Source organism: Molossus molossus, unplaced genomic scaffold (genome assembly GCF_014108415.1).
Source record: "Molossus molossus isolate mMolMol1 unplaced genomic scaffold, mMolMol1.p scaffold_m16_p_12, whole genome shotgun sequence".
Classification (NCBI taxonomy): Eukaryota; Metazoa; Chordata; class Mammalia; order Chiroptera; family Molossidae; genus Molossus; species Molossus molossus.
In genome coordinates, this window is record NW_023425347.1 from 79,794,729 (window position 1) to 79,815,299 (window position 20,571).

A 20,571-nucleotide genomic window follows, 5' to 3' on the forward strand; every position below is an offset into this window, starting at 1 on the left:
CCAGTACTCCAATGAGCTTCTGAAATGAAATCAGTATGATCGTATGTGAAATCAGTAGGAATTTATTTCTCTTATTTCATTGGCTCAACACAAGGTAGAGTAGATAGCAGGCACTTAATTTCTGCTTTTGAACCAGAGAACATTCTTTCTGAGCAAGGATAACAGCAGACTGCTCCCGGGCAATCAAGAAAGCAAAGGGCCCCTTATCATCCATCTCTCCTTCAGAGCTGATAGAGCCCTTGCTATTAGCTTTCATGAGAAAATTGTACTGGCGAATCCATTCAAATTTCTCCCAGCAAATTACAGTGGCCTACAGCCAACTCCTTTCCCGCTGATTGGCCAACTGGGAACTTCAGCTACTCATTCCTCCCGCCTCTTACCTAGGAGCCAATAGAAAAGATTAGCGCTTCGTAAAATAGTGTCATCAAGTGCGGCACTTGCAATTGGCTATTGGAGCTACCGATCAAGGAGTAGGCGGGGCCATGTCAGCTGGGCTATATAAGAAGAGGACAAAGGCGGCGCGCAGCCTGTGTCATCCGCCATCTTGTGCGAAGCAAGGTGGCCTCCACGTTTCCTAAACGTCTTCTCCGCTTCTGTCTCGACCGCCCCTTGATTACAGACATGTCTCGGGATCGGTTCCGGAGCCGCGGCGGTGGCGGTGGCGGCTTCCACCGGCGCGGAGGAGGTGGCGGCCGAGGTGGCCTCCACGACTTCCGCTCCCCGCCGCCCGGCATGGGCCTCAATCAGAACCGCGGACCCATGGGTCCCGGCCCGGGCCAAGGTGGCCCGAAACCCCCGATCCCACCACCGCCTCCACACCAACAGCAGCAGCAGCAACCGCCGCCGCAGCAGCCGCCACCACAGCAGCCGCCGCCGCTTCAGCCGCCACATCAGCAGCCGCCACCGCATCAGCAGCCGCCACCGCATCAGCAACCGCCACCACCGCAGGACTCGTCCAAGCCCGCCGTTCCTCAGGGACCCGGCTCGGCTCCTGGGGTAGGCAGCACTCCGCCGGCCTCCGGCTCGGCGCCGCCCGCCACTCCCCCGACCTCCGGGACCACCACGGGGCCCGGCCCTATCCCGACCCCGCCGCCCGCTGTCACCTCAGCTCCCTCCGGGGCGCCCCAGCCTGCACCGCCGAGCAGCGGGGTCTCCACCACCCCACCTCAGGCTGCTGGGGGTCCGCCGCCTCCACCCGCAGGGGGCCCGGTCCCCGGGCCTAAGCAGGGCCCAGGACCAGGCGGCCCCAAAGGCGGCAAAATGCCAGGCGGGCCGAAGCCCGGTGGTGGCCCGGGCCTAAGCACTCCTGGTGGCCATCCCAAGCCGCCGCACCGAGGAGGCGTGGAGCCCCGCGGAGGACGGCAGCACCACCCACCGTACCACCAGCAGCACCACCAGGGTCCCCCTCCCGGTGGGCCTGGCGGGCCTGGTGGCCGCAGCGAAGAAAAAATCTCCGACTCGGAGGTGAGTGTTTCTCGGAGCTACGCGTCGGATTCCCTAAGATGGCCGCTGCCCCCTCCTTGTTCCCCTCCCTCCCTCCCCCCTCCCTCCCTCCCCCCTCCCGGCCTCCCGGCCTCCATTTTGTTGAAGACCGGAAGGGCGCCTGCGCGTTATTGGCGGAGGGCGGGGCTCTCCGTGCGAGTGAGGGCCGACGGTGTGGGTCGCTAGCCAGCTTCGGGGTTGGCTTGACGGCTGCCAGAAGACCCAGGGAGGGTGGCTTGAGGAAAGAGGCGACAAAAAGCTGTGATGGGTCCTGTTAAAGCTGGGAAATCCTGGGAGCCAGAGTAGAGTACACCGTGAGGTGCAGAGTTCGAGAGATCGAGGGAGTTCCGGTCAGAAAATAGCAGGCCTAAGGCATGTCCTTTTCATTTAATTCTTGACCACCATTTTAACTTCTGTTAACGATTTAGATTAATCAGGGACACTCGGCACGTAGCGATGACGCGGTTGCTAATAATAGTCTATTCTGTACAGAGGTGTAAGTGTCAGTTATCTAGTATTTTGAATGATTTGAGCTGTTTGATGTTAGAGTAGTGATTACTTGGGAAATCCCACTAGTAGGACCTTGCTTTGACTTTAAACAGAACAGAAGAGCAACCCGATTGGTAACATCCATTTTGGGACAAGCAAACATTAGTAGGTTTTTCGGCTTGCAGAATTCATTGGTGTCTGAAAATTCCCTTCCTTTTTCATTAGGGGTTTAAAGCCAACTTGTCTCTCTTGAGGAGACCTGGAGAGAAAACTTACACTCAGCGCTGTCGGTTGTTTGTTGGGAATCTACCTGCTGATATTACAGAGGAGGAATTCAAAAGACTGTTTGCTAAATATGGAGAACCAGGAGAAGTTTTTATCAACAAAGGCAAAGGATTCGGATTTATTAAGCTTGTGAGTTTGTTGGGTTTTTATATATAACTAATTAAAAGGGTTCCTTTTTTTGCTACTACAAATGTACTGGTTTTAATTGGCCTTTAACATTTTTAACTGGTCTTAAAATTATTTTGCTCTGGCCGGGTCACTTGGTTGGAGTGTGGTCTTGTACACCAAAAGGTTGTGGGTTGGATTCTGGAAGGGGCAGTGTACAGGGAATGCCATTTTTCACATCCACGTTCTGTGCTCTCTTACTTTCTCTCTCTCTAAAAGTAAAAAATATATCCACAGGTGAGGATAAAAAAATAATAAAGTAGAATATTTATTATTAATGCAGATAAGGTGCAACTGATGTATAGTGTATAATTGTTGGAATCTAAGAAACAAGGGGAGCCCTGGCCTGTTTGGCTCAGCGGTTGGAGCGTCTGGCCTGCGGTCCGGAGAGACCTGGGTTCGGTTCCCGCTAAGGGCATATACTTCGGTTGCAGTTTGTCCCCGGCCCTGGTTGGTCGTGCGGGTGGCAGCCACTCGATGTGTCCTTTCACGTCGATGTTTCACTCTCTCTTCCTCTCTCTCCCTCCCACTCTGTACAAAAAATGGAAAAATGTCCTCGGGTGAGGATTAAAAAAAAGAAAGAAAGAAACAAGGGGAGTTGGGTGGGTAAGGCTTTTTTTAAAAAAAATCCTCACCCGGCCCTGGCCGTTTTAGCTCAGCGGTTAGAGCGTCAGCCTGCGGTCCAGGGAGACCCGTGGTCGGTTCCTGCTAAGGGCACGCACTTCGGTTGCAGTTTGTCCCCGGCTCTGGTTGGTCGTGTGGGTGGCAGCCACTCGATCTGTCCCTTTCACGTCGATGTTTCTCTCTCTCTCTTCCTCCCGCTCTATCTGAACAAAAAAATGGAAAAATGTCCTCGGGTGAGGATGAAAAAAAATCCTCACCTGATGGTTTTTTTACATTTATCTTCAAGATGGGAGGGAGAGAGATAAATCGACTGTTACGGAGGAACAACAAGTGGAGTACATACCCTTGGCCAGAATTGAACCCGAGACTCTTGCCCGCAGGCGACGCTCTAATTGCTGAGCCAAACCAGCCAGGGCATTAAGCCATTTTTTTTTTTTTTTAAATCCTCACCCGAGGACATTTTTCAATATTTTGTTCAGATAGAGGGGGGGAGAGAGAGAGAAACATCAACGTGAAAGGGACACATTGAGTGGTTGCCACCCAAACGACCCAACCAGGGCCGGGGACAAACTGCAACCGAGGTACGTGCCCTTAGTGGGATCCGAACGTAGGTAGGTCTACTCCAGATGTCAGTCCGACGCTCTAACCGCTGAGACAAACTGGCCAGGGCGCATTAAGCCAATTTTTAACTACTGTGAATGGTTGTCAGGGTTGGCTGCCTGAAGATTCTTTGAGCTAGGAAGAATAGGAATGGAAATTAGGCTTGTGACTTTTAGAGTGGGCATTAGGCATTTTTTTAGGTCATTAACATGAGTATGTCTGATAACTTTTCAGGAATCTAGGGCATTGGCTGAAATTGCCAAAGCTGAACTTGATGATACACCCATGAGAGGTAGACAACTTCGGGTTCGTTTTGCCACACATGCTGCTGCGCTTTCTGTTCGAAATCTTTCACCTTATGTTTCCAATGAACTGTTGGAAGAAGCCTTTAGCCAGTTTGGTCCTATTGAAAGGGCTGTTGTAATTGTCGATGATCGTGGAAGATCTACAGGGAAAGGCATTGTTGAATTTGCTTCTAAACCAGCAGCAAGAAAAGCATTTGAAAGATGCAGTGAAGGCGTTTTCTTACTGACGACGTAAGTTCTTTGGCTTATTTTAACAATTTCTGTATATTAACTTCTATGAGGAAGTTGCAGTAAAACTGGAAAATAAGATGGAACCCTTTTTGTTACTAGAACACCTCGTCCAGTCATTGTGGAACCACTTGAACAATTAGATGATGAAGACGGTCTTCCTGAAAAACTTGCACAGAAGAATCCAATGTATCAAAAGTAAGATTGATTACTTTTTTGGGCAGTTTTTAAGTGTAAGGGAGAACTTGTTCTGATGATTATTCAGTTTTGTTTAAAATATGCAAAATTCTTTTAAATGAATATGCTTAATAAAAACTTCAGGCCCAGAAAGTTTGAGGTTTTGAAGCAGTAATTCAAATGCCTTGTTTTCCTTTCTGAAGTAGGTATTTCACATACAATCTTGTCTTGTTCTTAAACAATTGCATGGTGTAAGTATCCTTGTTTTTAAGGATGGGAACATTTTCCTTGAGTAGGAATTTGGCTAGAGGAAATAAGGAAGATAGAATTTATCTCCAGTGCCTGTGTTTTCTGATATTATGTCATTCACGTATTATTCTAGAACTTCTATTGTTTTTGCTATGAAGTATTTTATATGAACATAAGTGGTCTTTGCCCTTTGGTGTTCCTTACAAGTGATAGGCCAGGGGGAAAGACCCGTGTTTTTAGGGGAGTGAGGTAATAATTTCTTGTTTGCGTCCCCAAATTGATTCATGTTTAAATATTGTCAGGGAGAGAGAAACCCCTCCTCGTTTTGCCCAGCATGGCACATTTGAGTATGAATATTCTCAGAGATGGAAGTCCTTGGATGAAATGGAGAAACAGCAAAGGGAACAAGTTGAAAAAAACATGAAAGATGCAAAAGACAAATTGGAAAGTGAAATGGAAGATGCATATCATGAACATCAGGCAAATCTCTTGCGTCAAGGTAAAAGACCCTCTGAAGGTTGCTGATAGGATTAATTGATTTTTGGGTTTGACAAATCTCATTAATCTTAATCCAAAACAATTTTCCAATGTTCAGATCTAATGCGACGCCAGGAAGAATTAAGACGCATGGAAGAACTTCACAATCAAGAAATGCAGAAACGTAAAGAAATGCAATTAAGGTAAAAATTTGTTAAATTCAGTCTTTATTTTCTTATCTTTTAAAAAAATATGTTATTACTGATTTTCGAGAGAGAAGAGGAGAGGGAGAGAAACATTGGTCAGCGGCTTCCTGCACACCCCTTACTGGGGATTGAGCCTGCAAGCCAGGCACGTGCCCTGACCTGTAATCAACTGGTGACCTTTTGGTGCATGAGACAACGCTCTATCATCTGAGCCACACTAGCCAAGGCTTGTTAAATTAAGCTTTTGCTTCTGCATTAATATTTAGAGGAAAGATGAACCTAAATTTTGCTGTACAGTCAAATGAAGTATAGAGAGTCAGTGTTGGTATAGCATTTAAATTGGAATTGTGTATAAGATTGTCAGTAAGTACTGTAATGTTTCTACTCTTTGCCAGAATGCCTCTAGGGTTATTCTATACTCATGTTCTGGCTTTAACCTAGTCTTTGTAAAGCTGCTAGACAAACTATTATCTTTTTTTAAATTGAATTTGAAAAGATGTCGTCGATAACACTTTGGTTTATGTGTTTGATGAATATTTCTAGGCAAGAGGAAGAACGTCGTAGAAGGGAAGAAGAGATGATGATTCGTCAGCGTGAGATGGAAGAGCAAATGAGACGCCAAAGAGAGGAAAGTTATAGCCGAATGGGCTACATGGATCCAGTAAGTAAACTTATGCAATCTAATTGGAGTTAAAAATAACATATTACATTATAACTACTTCTTTTTAAACGTGTATTATGATTGATATACCTTAGAGTTTTTCTTTTCTTGGTAGGCCAAAGATTTTTTGTTTGGGAAGAAGCTTTAAGGTCTTTTGATAATGGAGTCTCAATATAACTGGTTTCAGAATTTATTTTTTAAAATTGCCTTAATGGCCCTGGCCGGTTTGGCTCAGCTGGTAGAGTGTCGGCTTAAGGTCCAGAGAGACCTAGGTTTGGTTCCCGCTAAGGGCATGTACCTTGGTTGCAGATTGTCCCTGGCCCTGGTTGGGTCGTGCGGGTGGCAACCACTTGATGTGTCCCTTCCACGTCCTCGATGTCTCTCTCTCTCTCTCTCTCCCTCTCCCTCTCCTTCTCCCTCCCTCCCTTGATGTCTCTCTCTCTCTCTCTCCCTCTCCCCCTCCCTCCCTCCCTCCCTCCCCACTCTATCTGAACAAAAAATGGAAAAATGTCCTTGGTTGAGGATAAAAACAAAAAACAAACAAAATAAAATTGCCTTAATGAATCTTTTTTTTTTTTTAAGTTAAAATAAGTTTGGGGATTTTTTCTTTTGTCAAAAATGGTATAGGTATAGTACAGATGCACAAAAGATTGTTTTTTCTTTCAGAGAGAAAGAGACATGAGAATGGGTGGAGGAGGAGCAATGAACATGGGAGGTAAGCATGAGAATTAAATTAGCAGTATCATTAGAGAGCAATATTCTGGTTGAGTTGTAACTGGCGTTTTTGTTTCCTAGATCCCTATGGTTCAGGAGGCCAGAAATTTCCACCTTTAGGAGGTGGTGGTGGCATAGGTTATGAAGCTAATCCTGGAGTTCCACCAGCAACCATGAGTGGTTCCATGATGGGAAGCGACATGGTAATGTATCCTGTGGGAGGTAGTACACAGGAAATTCTCATTTTTACAACTTACGTGTGTGTGTGTTTTTTTTTTTTTTAAAGTAGGTGACTGGACTTCTTTTAGTTCCCCTATCATGTAAATCGTAATATTGAGGAATACTTTGGCAACATAGAAGAACTCAGTGTGTGGTGACCTAAACAGATACGGTTGCCAACGGGAAGTCAATGCTGTTAGTAGTATGTTGGAGTTATCTTTGGCAATAAGTAGACTTAGGTGCTTTCCATTATATTGCTTGTGTACTTTTGCACTCCATCGCATGGCAAATCCAAATTCTAAATGTTAGATAATGTACCTGATTATTCTACATCCAAGTGAGAGTAATCAAATGGCAAACTGTTGTTCATTCAGCTGGTATTTGCCATAAATATGGATTAGACTTGTAGTTTGCAGCTTCTAGGCATGTTTTAGTGATGTGTAGGACTTTGGCCTATATTTGGTGTGGCTTCTATCCATGAAAAGGGAATTGTTTAATGTTTTGACTCGTCGTTTCCCTCCTGTTGGGCTGTCTATAGGTACACCTTCTAAAATAAACTGACATCTCTGTTTTGCTACAGAGTAGCAAAAGAAATCGATAATTTTAAGCATACTAGTTGTGTGCATTTGATCTGAACCTTCTTGATGCTATCATATTTTAGCTGTGCAGATAGCTTATCCGAATGCTTCAGAACAACCAAGTGAATTGGTCTGAGTGGCTGTACTTAGGGCTTTACAAATCCTTAGGAAGAACTGAATATTGGCTCTAGAAATGGGTTTAGAGAAAAGTACATTTTTACAACTGAATTGAATCTGATTTAGTTCACCTACAGGATTTTGGCAAAGGAAGGAAGCTGTAGTATGTAACTCACTAGGTTTATTTTACAAATAGGAACATAAGGATTTAGTGTGGGACCTCACCTATTTAAAATCCACTTCTGGCTTTTTGGGAATTAGAACTGTAAATAGTTGGTGGGGTAAATGTAGTGCTATTAGCTTTCTTCAAATTAAATTTTAAAAATAATGTGGGTAAACATCTTGGCCTATGGGCTTCCTAAAAGGCAGGTTTTAGGTATGGAAGCAAATTTGTTAAAATGTAACTTCATGTGATGTTCCCACAGTTAAGTTTCTTATTCCATGTAACAGGTAGCTCCTCTGGGTTCTAAGATATTGTAATGACATAATTGTGAAACCTACAAATTTTCCTTTTTAGCTTTTTGAAATGTACAGTACAGTGTGCTAAAACCCTAAAATTTTTAGGATTTTGAAAAAGTTTAAAAGATCGAGATTTAGTTTTTTCAAGTAGCCCTAGAGTATTTTGTAAGAAACGTTGAAATTACAATGTAAGGAAACAGTTAAACCCTGATGCCATTTTCGTTTTATGTTTTTTTTTGTTGTTGTTTTTTATTTTTGGAGTAATACTTAGTAACTGATCTATTTTTGATGGAATTTGAAAGATAGTTTAGGCTGCTGTGCTTGCATATCTATAGGGTTTTTCATTTTGGGTACATAGCTTTCTAAGACTTAGAAGTACCTAAAACTAGATGGAATAATAAACTTCTGCTTTACTGCAGTTACTTAAGCTTGGTGTTGGGCTGTTTGGGAGATACCCAAACCATGGAATAGCTAAGTGCTAGTGGACTTTTCAAAGACCTAAGGGAAATGTTGGGTGTTATGGGGGTGGGCTATATATTCAGTCAATTTGCAATAATACAGGATAGTACTGTAAACATAACTGTTTCTGGTTATATAGTGATGGCTCTGAAGGTGGTATACCTGTGAGAATATGGCAACACATGTTTTTTTAATCAAGTTACTGTGCCGGTTAAGTGACTAAATCTATTAGTCTTTTATGCTTTTTTTTGTAGTCTGGTAGCATTTTATTAAAACTTTGAACCTTTTAAGATTTCTGCAACTTAGCAGATGTGTCTTGAGATCTTGAAAAGCACAAGGTTACTTATGCAGCACATGCCACTAACTGGTGAGTAGGCCCTTTGTCACTTCATTGAGTGAATTGAATCTGTCTAGTTGGGCTTGTTAGAGGCTTACTTGGAAATTGATTTTCCTGTTCAGACTTTGAAAGTGAGAAGTTTGCAAGCTTTTTTCAGTGGGTTATTCTGATGTGAAATTTCTTAAACTCATTTGGAATGGGTTTTCACATCTACACTAATTCTTAAATTTTTTAGCACTACAGGGAAGATCTATTCTTTGAAACAGGTGTATGAGAATGGCTCAAGTGGGAACATACCGCAAGGCATGTATTATCGTAAACTAATTTTCAAATTACCCTTTTTTCCTTTCTATGTTCCCGGTACCTGTGGATCGACTCATTGGTGATTGTATCGACGAACGTTGACTACGGAACCTTCTAAAATATTTACTTAACACACATGGACATCAACTACATATAATGAACTGTTAATTACTGTTCCAATAGCGTACTGAGCGCTTTGGGCAGGGAGGTGCGGGACCTGTGGGTGGACAGGGTCCTAGAGGAATGGGGCCTGGGACTCCAGCAGGATATGGTAGAGGGAGAGAAGAGTATGAAGGCCCAAACAAAAAACCCCGATTTTAGATGTGATATCTAGGCTTTCATTCCAGTTTGTTTTTGTCTTTTCTTGTTTAGATACCAATCTTTTAAATTCTTGCATTTTAGTAAGAAAGCTACCTTTTTATGGATGTTAGCAGTTTATTGACCTAATATTTGTAAATGGTCTGTTTGGGCAGGTAAAATTATGTAATGCAGTGTTTTGAAACAGGAATTTTTTTTCCTTTTTATTTCCTTTTTTTTTTTAAACTGTATAATGTCCCTCAAGTTATGGCAGTGTACCTTGTGCCACTGAATTTCCAAAGTGTACCATTTTTTTTTACTGTGCTTCAAATAAATAGATAAAATAGTTATAATATTGATCTTCAACTTTGCCATTCATGCTTCTATGCACATTAGGCTAGGTATTCCACTTTGAAAGCATGAGAGAGTGTAGACCTTCAAATGGCATGTGCCATTTCTGGGAAATGTATTTGTAGGCTTAATTACTTTCTACAGATAAGTACCCCCTTGTTTTAAAAAGAAGAAATGCATATTGAAGTAGATTTATGATTTGATTTGTTTGGCATTATAGGAAGCAAGCGGTGCTAAGTACTTTTTAAATGGTTATATAAGTAAAGCTGACCTGTAATCTTCATTCAGGAATGTGATTTAAGATTATGGAATGGGTGTAAGAGTATTGGTAGGGGGAGAAAGTGGGTATGACTAAATGGATCTTTTATGGCCCTATGATCTATCCTTTCCTTGAAAGTTTCTGAAGAAAAAGTGGAAAGATCATTTTGTTGCATTCCTCCATTTTTGTTTTTAAAAGAAAAAGTCCCAAGCCCTACAAATGGCTTGTATTGAACTTTCACATTTGAATTAAAGATTGTTAAACATGAAGTCTTTTCATGTATTACTTTAAGCGATTTATACAGATGGGGTTTAGTCTGAAAATTTCAACTTGAAAGTAAGAAGTATAGTAACCACTAAGTAGGTGTAGCTATACATACATTTGTACTCTGAAACTTTCACATCTTATGCTACTTCGTTGGGCAAAGTCTGTAGGACTATAAAAATCTACTTGCTCTCTTCTAAGAATTAGTGGTGACTTGACACACAGGGTTGCAGATAGCCATTTTTTATTGTAAAATATTTGTTAATCTGTTTTTCCATAGTTTCCTTTTGATATGGCACTAAATCTGGAGATAGTTGTTCATGCTCCACAGTGCAAATATAAATATCCCTCCCACCATAAAGCTTTGGAGTGTTTCGATGCTGTTGTCAGTTTATTGTCAACTTCATTGAATCTCCTTCCATTAACAGTGGTTCTCAACCTTCATAATGCCGTGACCCTTTAACACAGTTCCTCATGTTGTGGTGACCCCCAACCATAAAATTATTTTTGTTGCTACTTCATAACTGTAATTTTGCTACTGTTACGTCTTAGGCGACCCCTATGAAAGGGTTGTTCGACCCCCAAAGGGGTCACAACCCACAGGTTGAGAACCGCTGCATTAGAATAAGATATTTTGTCTTGATATTAAAGTACATTGTTACTGTTGCATGTTAGTACAACAGTGGAAACCTGCTTTCCCAGTGTATATGTTAGCAGAGGGAACAGCTTCCTAAAAGTAGGTAAAGTAATTGAATGGTTTGGCTTTGTTCTTAGTTATGGTTCCATTCAAATTTGTACATTATAGAACTCTTACTATGGAATGTGTCTTTCCTCCTTTTCACTTCTGTTCTTGGTGCTAATTGGCAAAAGTAAAATTCTAAATCAAGTCTTTGTTAAAATGCTGAAGTTTAGTATTGTGCCTGAGTACAAAGGGAACTCTATTGTTGAAACAATTGAACACTTTCTGCATGGGAAACTGGATAATACTAAAAGTAAAACACTAGTGAAGTATAAAGGCATGTCACCCAATTCTGGTTGTGTGACTGACAGGTACATGGTGTGCTAATTAAGGGAATCTTGTTAGAAAATGTTCATTATTTCTATACACCAAGATACCTGGAAATGGGTGGTAGTTTACCATAATTATACTAATAAGGAAGTTTTGTTCCCAGTCAAGTTATGAATTGGTGCTATGTATGAGATTTTTCTGTACGGAAACCAAGGGTCTTTATTTGAAAGGAGTCCATTACAATTTGAATTGTGTGGTAGGGACTCCACTAATAATAAAATAAGGGGTGTTCATGGGACACCCATGGAGGGTGAACTTGTATGTGTGTGGGTGGGGGCTGGTGGGAAAATGGGAAAATCTGCCTATAAAATTAATGTTTCAGTTTATTTTTCAGATTACATGCCTTTCTTTATAAGGGATGCTGGCACAGACCCCTAAAATAAGCTTTTGGTAGTACTGTACCTTTGAAGAGTGGTGAAGGATGCTAATGGATAATCTGCTGGAAGTTGTGGTTTTGATAGCCTACTGTGGGCTGTAGAATTGCTAAACGTTGTTTAGCGAATAATCTTGCTTAGTTTCAACTAAGTTTTTTTTACTTTTATCACTGAAATAGCAGTGTACCAAGGGTTGTAAGGTACTCAAATAGACTTTTTGTAAGTCTTGTAATGTATATGATAGTTTTTAGCCTAATGTGAATTTAAGTCATCTTAAAAATTAGTTGCCTAAAAGCTGATATGAAACTTGGGGTGGGAAAGGGAAGGTAGTAGTTTCGAAGTATTTAGCCATTTTTCTCATTTGAAGAAATCACCTGCCCCCATTTTCCTCTTCTTCACTTTCTTTCATAATTTTGTTTTAAGAGGAATACTGATCATTTTTAAACTTACTATTCCTAATCTTTAAAAACTGCATTCTCTAAGAGACCCCAGTGTGTTTAATAGGTATCTTATAAACTTAACCCATTGGCTCATGTTATTTAGTGAAATCACAATCCTTCTTTGCTTAGAACACGAATTGAACTCCTTAAGAAGTACTACAAACCCCACCACTCTTTATAGATGTATTATACCATTAATATAAACATTATAATTTGGGAAATTGTAATGTTACGCCTGTGCAAATTTTATAAGTGGCATATTATGGCAGATAAAAATTTAGATATTTGGCTTTTCTTGGGCAAGCCACTACGTTTTGGCGGAATGTTTTCTGGTGTTCTTGGACTGCAATTATGCACTATTAAAGTAGTGGCCTGCTACATAACTGCATTTAGCCAGCATTTCTGCAGTGCGTAACTGTGAGGAACGTAGTACCGCAAATGGCAATGGACATTAGGACCCGGATGTAGTATTCCTGCTTGCTCCAAGATTCTCATTGCCGACTGCATACAGGTAGGTAACAAGCAATATAATCTAACTTGGTGACTTGCTATGTACTTTTATTCCGTGGGCATTCTGACATCACACTTCTGACAATGAAATAACAGTGCAGCACCTAACACTTGTATGGTAAAGCTAGCTTATCAAAACTGTGTGGGTTTGGGTTTAGAGCTGTAATTTGTCAGGCAGAATTCAGTGCTGTTGCAGTTCTCAGATAAAAAGTGCAAACTTGATTCTTTGGTATATCTGATTCAGTTGTGTGGTTTCCTTTAGTTGCATTGTAACTGAAGATAACATGGAACATATCAGTGCTGTGGGGGAAAGGGAACCAAACCATACTTGGGAATTAGAGTGCTTTTTAGCCTCTTGACATGGACTGTATAGCATGTGATAATTAGTTTCTGTTGTAGCACACTGACCTGCCCATAGGTCAGCAATATCAATAATTTCAGAATGCAATCTTGGTAATTCTGCAGATTGAGTGAATTAACACTAAAAGTAAAAGTAGATTTTTGTATAATGTGATTAAAATATTTTTTAAAATGAGCTCCATGGAAAACACCTTTGTTACTAACTTGGGCTTAGATGGGAATCTAATGTGAATAGTTCGAGTTACGTGATTTTACTAAAATAATGTCTATACTCTAAACCTGGGGGAAATTGGTGTGGCACATTGATTTGCCTACAGTTGAATATATGTTGGGAATCATTTCCCAATCATAAGACTTCGTCGTATTCTGTAGGGTAACTGCAAATGTTCAGAGTAGCTTTTTGAATTTGGTTCCCTTAGCTTTAGGGATGTGACGTTATAATCTAAAATGTTAATTACCAAAAGTCTTCAAAAACACCTTCTTTTGTTGCTTAGGACTTAAGCTTTGCATCGACTATTGTTCCAGACCTCAACTCAACTAACTCTGGTCTCTGAACTGGTGTTTAGCTGTGCATGAGAAACAGCATTCATGTATAATGCTTTCTGCTCTGTAACTGGAAAGTTTGGTTTACTTTGCATAAATGTGTGAAAACTCTTCACAAATATGAGAATTTTCTTCCGTTGTATCAAGAAAAGTGGATTGCTCTTTAGCAAGCAATTCACAAGGTGGGGATAGATTTGTACTTTAAAATGTAGTCCATTCAGGCAAATAACTTGACTCTCCTGCTAGATGAAAGAGCAAATGGTGATTAGCTCTCTCTATGAATAATTTAATGCAAAACAAACTTAATGCTAGGTATTAGTGACGAGTGTCACTAAATTGGCATACAACCCTGATGGGGTTTTCCTGTGGCATAATCCATTAAATCGGTGGCCAGCACTTGCTGCCGTGATTTAGGGATTGAGTGCTTAGAAATGAAAGCTCAGGTTTATTTCTTAACAGTCAATAATTTTGAAAGAATGTACTTGTTGTAATATGGACTTCAGGAACATCATTGGGGTGGGGGGTTAATTTTGCTTCATTCCGCTTATTTTAAGATGAATAGGCTTTTGCACTTTCAAATGAGAAACCTGTGACTTAGGTCGATTCTTACTAGTTTTGATTTGTACGTAGCTATAATTCGTAAATCTTAGTGTAGAGGGTCTTAAAAAAAACCACTCAGTCAAAAACCTGGGAGCAAATGGGTTTCAATAATAACACTACTGAGGTGCTTGCATTGTATTTCATAATCTTTGCTACAAATCAGAATTATTCTTTATAATGAGAATGGTCTTATGTTCAGAGGTGTGATGCCAGAATGCATTTTCGTACTGTTAGGCCCTTGGAACCAGATACAGGTGCTTTCTGAAAGATGAAAGAAATGCAATGGGTGCTTTTCACACAAGTTTGCAAAACCTACAAAGAATGTATAATAGTCTCACTTTCCCCCAATAGAGATAGATGCGTGTGACTAGTTTTGGACTTATAACCTTAATGGGGGTTGCATGTTTTCTATTGTTAATCATTGTCAGCTGCACTGACACGATCCACAGTCCTGCATTTACTGTCTTTCCCTTAATGATTGTGGACAGGTTTTAGAGAGCTGGGATGTTTGTTCTGGGCCTTTATTTGGTTTTGGCTTTAGCTGATAATGTTCAGTGCTCTTGTCAGCTAGTGCAGTTCTCAAATGGCCTACTAGGGAAAGAACTCAGAGGATTTGACTGCTCCTAATCATCTGTCATTGCTGCTAGATAATGATTGGCAATTTTTAAGACTCAACTGTGGAAATCTCACAGTTGCTGGTAAACCATCAACCATAAAAATGTTGCTTTTGAACACCAGTGCTGAAAGATTTGAACCAGAGAGTGAAGGGGGGTGGGCTGGTTGCAGAATAGGATAATCTGGAGAATGGGAAGAATGCAAAACGATATAGTATCCCTTATGGATGGTACATGTGCAACAAGGAACTCTATTTCATATGCCCTTGCGCTAACATAATCAGGGAGGGAGAAAAACCTAGAATTGAATCAAGAGGGATCTTTCTGGTTTTTGTGCAGTGGCCCTGCAGGCATATATAATGAAGGTGAATGTCTTCTCCCTCAGAAAAAAAAACTCAGGTTCCTTGCTGTCCCGATAAGGCATAGCTTCCCTGCCCTAACTTAAAATTCAGTGAGGACTTAGAACGAGGGAAATATGTAGGCTTGCAGGATAATAACTGCATTGTGTACTGTGGGATGGAGGGGGTACTCTTGGAGGACTCCTGCTGAAGGTGGTCAGTCCACCTGAGAATGGAAAACATACTTGAATGGGGAGCAGGGTATGTGCTTTTATGAAAAGAGCTGATGTTAAAATTCATTTGGTAAGGTAAACGTTGTCACATACCTTCACATAAGGGATAGTATATTTTGGATTGCAGCCAAACTTTACTGTGCTCAGACTGGTGAAAATAGCAGTTAGGCTTTTGTATTTTAAAGAAGATACAGTTTTCACTCGAATAATTCAAGTGTCTACTTTATTACTTTATGTAAGAATAATGTTAGATTTTTCCCCACATGAAGTTTCTTCCTATTTTTTTATGCTGTAACTTGCCCCCAATCTTGGTCCCTGGAATTTTACTCTTTAAATTTTGAAGTTAACTAGCATTTTCAAACCTTACACCCTTGTCTTTTATATTAACTTTTTCTTATTATTCTTTAGGTACGAATGATTGATGTTGGCTGATGTTGGAGTGTTCACTTGAAGTAAGTGTCCTTAGAAATCTTAATCTTAGAAATAGAAGACTTTTGGATTTGATTTTTCTATTTAATGGTTAAATAATTTGATTTAGCCTTGTGGGGTGAAATGTGTTTGATTTTTAAGATGTTTGTCTCACCTAAGATAAAACTCCTGTATTTCTGTTTTTGAAAATCGATGTGAGTTGATAAGAGAAGATGGGGGAATATTAACAAAAATGTTAAATAGTAGAAGAATTGAGAAGGTGCATGGTTATGTAGAGAAATAGCAACCAGAAGAGCAGGAAAGAGGGACTGAATTAGTGGAGAAATGCTCTATTTTCAATACTCTAAATCCACCTTAGGACCCATATAAAATCTTAAGATTTTCTTTTGCTTATCTAGTAAATAGCAGAGGAACAACTGTCTAGTCATTGGTAGGAGGGAAATTTTCATATGTACAAGTGAACAAAATTTAGAGTATATCCTTTTTATAGATCAAATCTTTTTTTTTTTATCCTCACCCAAGGACATTTTTCCATTTTTTATTCAGAGCGGGAGGGGGAGGGAGAGAGAAACATCGGCGTGAAAGGGACACATCGAGTGGCTGCCACCCGCACGACCCAACCAGGCCAGGGCCAGGGACAAACTGCAACCCAAGTACATGCCCTTAGCGGGAACTAAACCCGGGTCTCTCTGGACCACAGGCCGACGTTCTAACCGCTGAGCCAAACCGGCCAGGGCTAGATCAGATCTTTTTTAAGCAATAACACAGCTAAATGAAACAACCACTGATTGGAACCCAAACATAAAATATACATTAAATATTAATAAGAATGTAATGTTGAGCATATTATTTTAATAAGATTACATTTTAAATAATAGGTGGATAATTGTTCTCAAGACATCACACAGCACAGGCCAACCAAGAAGGAAAGCCAAAACTTGGCTAGACTGAGGGAATGTCAAGGTAAGTTAAGCAATTTTTACTCTGTAAGCTGCCTTCAGAAAAAAGGACTCTTGGGTGGCACAAAAATAACTACTTGTGTGTGAATATCTCTTAACCTTTTTCTGCATTAAAATTTTCTTATAGAAAATACTGGCTCTACACCACTTAAATATTTAATCCTTTTAACAGCTTTCTGAGGTTGTGGGCTTTGTTGGTTTGGCTCAAGCCTCAGAAAAACAGGGACTTCAGTATTCAGTAGAAAATATACATTTGTATCCTGCAGAGAGGGGTTTGGAGAGTTTGAAGTTCCCTGTTTTGTTTTTCATCTGTATAGGTGTACATGGCAGGGTCATCTGTAGTTGAAAATAGATGGAGAACAAAATAATAATAAATGATGATCTGTTTGAATGGTTGGCAATTTTAAAGGGTAACTCTACTCTGCTGTTCTAGCTGGAAAGCAATCATAGACAGTGTATAAGCAAATGGACATGACTGTGTCCAGTAAAACTATTTTATAAAAAGGTAGCTATGGATAGTAGCTTTCAATCTCATCTAATGAATTGCATGTATAGATAGGTATCACTGGGGTTTAAAAGGCCCTCATAATCAGTTTGAAATCTAAACAGTCTACATCTTAAACCTTATATAGACCATTAAATACTATTGATATATTTCACTCCTCAATTAATATTCCTTGGTGTTAGGAAGTTTACTTGGTTGGTGCTAACAAACTTGATAACTTGATTTTTATGGCTTTTGGGAGTAATTGTTTCCTTTAATTGGCAGGTAGAGTGAACTGTGTCCAGGAAACCAGTGAGGAAGAGGGCAAAAAGGAAATGAACAACCTAATTGTTATTAATAAAGACATTTAAAAATCAGATGGTCCTTTCATTTTGTTTTTAAATAGGGCTTTCATTCTCTAGAATTTTCCTGTTACCAACTTGTTTGTGACTTAAAGATGTTCCTTGCCCTGATTTGTGTGGCTCAGCAGATAGAGCGACGGCCCATGGACCAAAGAGTTGCGGGTTCAAGGGCACATACCTGGGTTGCGGTCATGCGGGAGGCAACCAGTCAATGTGGCTCTATCACATGGATGTTTCTTCCTCCCTCCCTCCCACTCTATCTGATAAGTAGAAAAATATCTTCAGGTGAGGAATAAAAATAAAAAGATGTTCCATGCTCTACACATAAAACAGATTATGTAATTTGGGACTCTATTTCTTGGGGCTTTTTTAGCAGAGCTACTTCAACCTCTTTGCTAATCAATTAGAAGGCCTTTCTGCCCTAACCTGATTTGGACATCAATGTTTTGTTTTTGCTTCTTCCCGGAGGACCTACTAACTGGTTTTAGAAAGGGGGGGAGGAAGAGAAATATCCACATGACAGGACATCGATTGGCTGCCCTCCATGTGTGCCCTGACGGGGACTCGAACCTGAAACTTTTTGGTGTATGGGACAGTGTTGCAACCAACAGCTACACCGTCCAGGGCTGGACATAAAAATTTTAAATTACCACTACTCTTTATACCTAAAGTGCAAATTTATGAGCTTGCTGTGATTAGGGAGAAGTTGGAATTCAGAACAGTTTGAGATTATAGTTAAAATAGCCACAAGAGAGCTGAAAGTCACAGCAGTCCACTGATATGTGAAATTTGCTTTGGAAAACCAGGCAATACGGGGGATGAAACCAGGCCAGCCATCCCAAATCAATCTTTTCCAAGTCATTTTTTTTTTTAAATCCTCACCTGAGGACATTTTTTAGATATTTTGTTCAGATAGAGTGGGGGGGGGGGGGGGAGAAACATTGAGTGGTTGCCACCCACACAACCCAGCCAGGGCCAGGGACAAACTGCAACCGAGGTACATGCCCTTAGCAGGAACCAAACCCAAGTCTCTGGACCGCAGGCTAAACTGCTCTAACTGCTGAGCTAAACTGGCCAGGGCGGGAGTGTGAGGCTTTAAAAGAGTGGAAGACTTAGAAGAAATTGTGAAGATCCAAATGGGAAAACAATGACTAAGAATTATTAAAATGGCACTATTCTCTAAACTGGTTTCCAGATTTAATATAATTCCAGCTGACTTCTTGAAGTTGAATTGATTCTAATATTAATTTGGCCCCTTCCCCTATATATGAAAATTAAAAGTGGTTCAGATACCTAAATGTAGCAATGGAAACAAACTGGAGAAAATGGCTAAATCTTCATGACCTTGAGTTTGGCAAGGGATTCTTAGATAAGACACCAAAAACTAAAGCAACAACAATGAAAATAAATTGGACTTGCCAAAATTAAAAACTTATGCTTCAAAGGACACCATCAAGGAAGTGAAAACCAATTAGAGACTGCTATCTAGAATATGCAAAGGACACAGTTTAAAAACCCAATAGATTGTAAAACAATGAGGTTATCACTGCACACCTGTCAAAATGGTTGCCATCAACAAATCAAGTGCTGGCCAGGGTGTGGAGAAAAGGGCACCCTAGTACACTGCTGGTGGGAATGCAGACTGGTACAGCCACTAAGGAAAACAATATGGTGTTACTTCAAAAAATTAAAAATTGAGTTGCCATTTGACCCAGTGATCCCACTTCTAGGAATACACCCTAAGGAGCATGAAACATCAATCAAAATAGATGTACCCCTATCTTCATAGCAGCACTATTTACAATAGCTAAGATATGGAAACAGCCCAAGTGCCCCATCAGTAGACAAGTGGATAAAAAAGCTGTGGTGCATAATACACAATGGAGTACTATGCAGCTGTAAGAAAGATCTCTTAGACAACATGGAGGAACCTGGAAAGTGTTATCTTTTTTTTTATCCTCACCCGAGGACATTTTTCCATTTTTTGTACAGATAGAGTGGGAGGGAGAGAGAGGAAGAGACAGAGAGACATCGACATGAAAGGGACACATCGAGTGGCTGCCACCCGCACGACCAACCATGGCCGGGGACAAACTGCAACCGAGGTACATGCCCTTAGCAGGAACCGATCCCGGGTCTCTCCAGACCGCAGGCGGACGCTCCAACCGCTGAGCCAAACCGGCCAGGGCGAAAGTGTTATCCTAAGTGAAACAAGCCAAGCAGAGAAAGACAAATATCACGATCTCACTTATTTCTGGAATATAATGAAGTAAACAAACTGATGAACAAAATAGACCCAAAGACATAACAGCAGGGTACAGACTGACATTCCTCAGAAGGGGGTGGGGTGGGAGAGGGAAGGGATAAACCACAGAACTTAAATGCATGTACGTATAACTGATGGACATAGATAACAAAACTGGGGAGGGGATAGGGAGGAAGGAGTCAATGTGGGAGAAAAGGAGAAACATCTGCAACAAAAATAAAAACAAAAAAAACCAATAAAACCCTGGCTGGTTTTGTTCAGTGGTTAGAGCGTCAGCCTGTAGACCAGAGTCGTGGATTCGATTCTGATCAAGGGCACGTACCTTGGAAATAGATCATACCCCCTCCCTTCCTCTCTCTCTAAAATCGTTAAAAAAAGGCCAGGGGTTTGGATAGAAATTTCTCCAATGAGGATAAATGGCTAGTAAGCACAAGTAAAGATACTTGACATCAGTCAATAGGGAACTGCAAATAACTGTGAGATACAGTACTCCAGAACTCAGCCATCAGATGAATGAGGTCTGAGGACCTAATAAATAACATGACTACAGTTAGTGTATTGTAGAGTTGAAATCTGCTAACAGTAGAACTTGAATGTTTTAACATTCAATGTGAAGTGACGAATGCTTTCACAATGTATATATAGTCATGTGCTACATAATGGATGTTTCAGCGAAGATGGGTTG

At 40.7% G+C, this 20,571-nt stretch overlaps 1 protein-coding gene across 2 annotated transcripts; it reads left to right on the forward strand.

Moving 5' to 3' along the window:
- The first annotated feature begins 531 nt into the window (after nucleotides 1–531).
- SFPQ (splicing factor proline and glutamine rich) lies at nucleotides 532–17,636 on the forward strand. 2 transcript variants are annotated; one of them, XM_036255237.1, is made up of 12 exons: nucleotides 532–1,464; nucleotides 2,197–2,385; nucleotides 3,880–4,181; nucleotides 4,281–4,376; nucleotides 4,907–5,103; nucleotides 5,200–5,284; nucleotides 5,831–5,948; nucleotides 6,615–6,663; nucleotides 6,744–6,865; nucleotides 15,795–15,838; nucleotides 16,694–16,778; nucleotides 17,544–17,636. In XM_036255237.1, the coding sequence occupies exons 1-10, from the start codon at nucleotides 622–624 to the stop codon at nucleotides 15,816–15,818; spliced, it is 2,025 nt and encodes a 674-aa protein (XP_036111130.1). In that variant the 5' UTR covers nucleotides 532–621; the 3' UTR covers nucleotides 15,819–15,838; nucleotides 16,694–16,778; nucleotides 17,544–17,636. The 2 variants fall into 2 exon arrangements, with proteins under 2 accessions (XP_036111130.1, XP_036111129.1); XM_036255236.1 differs by lacking the exons at nucleotides 15,795–15,838; nucleotides 16,694–16,778; nucleotides 17,544–17,636 and adding an exon at nucleotides 9,318–9,797 and having other exon boundaries at nucleotides 534–1,464.
- Nucleotides 17,637–20,571: the final 2,935 nt, after the last annotated feature.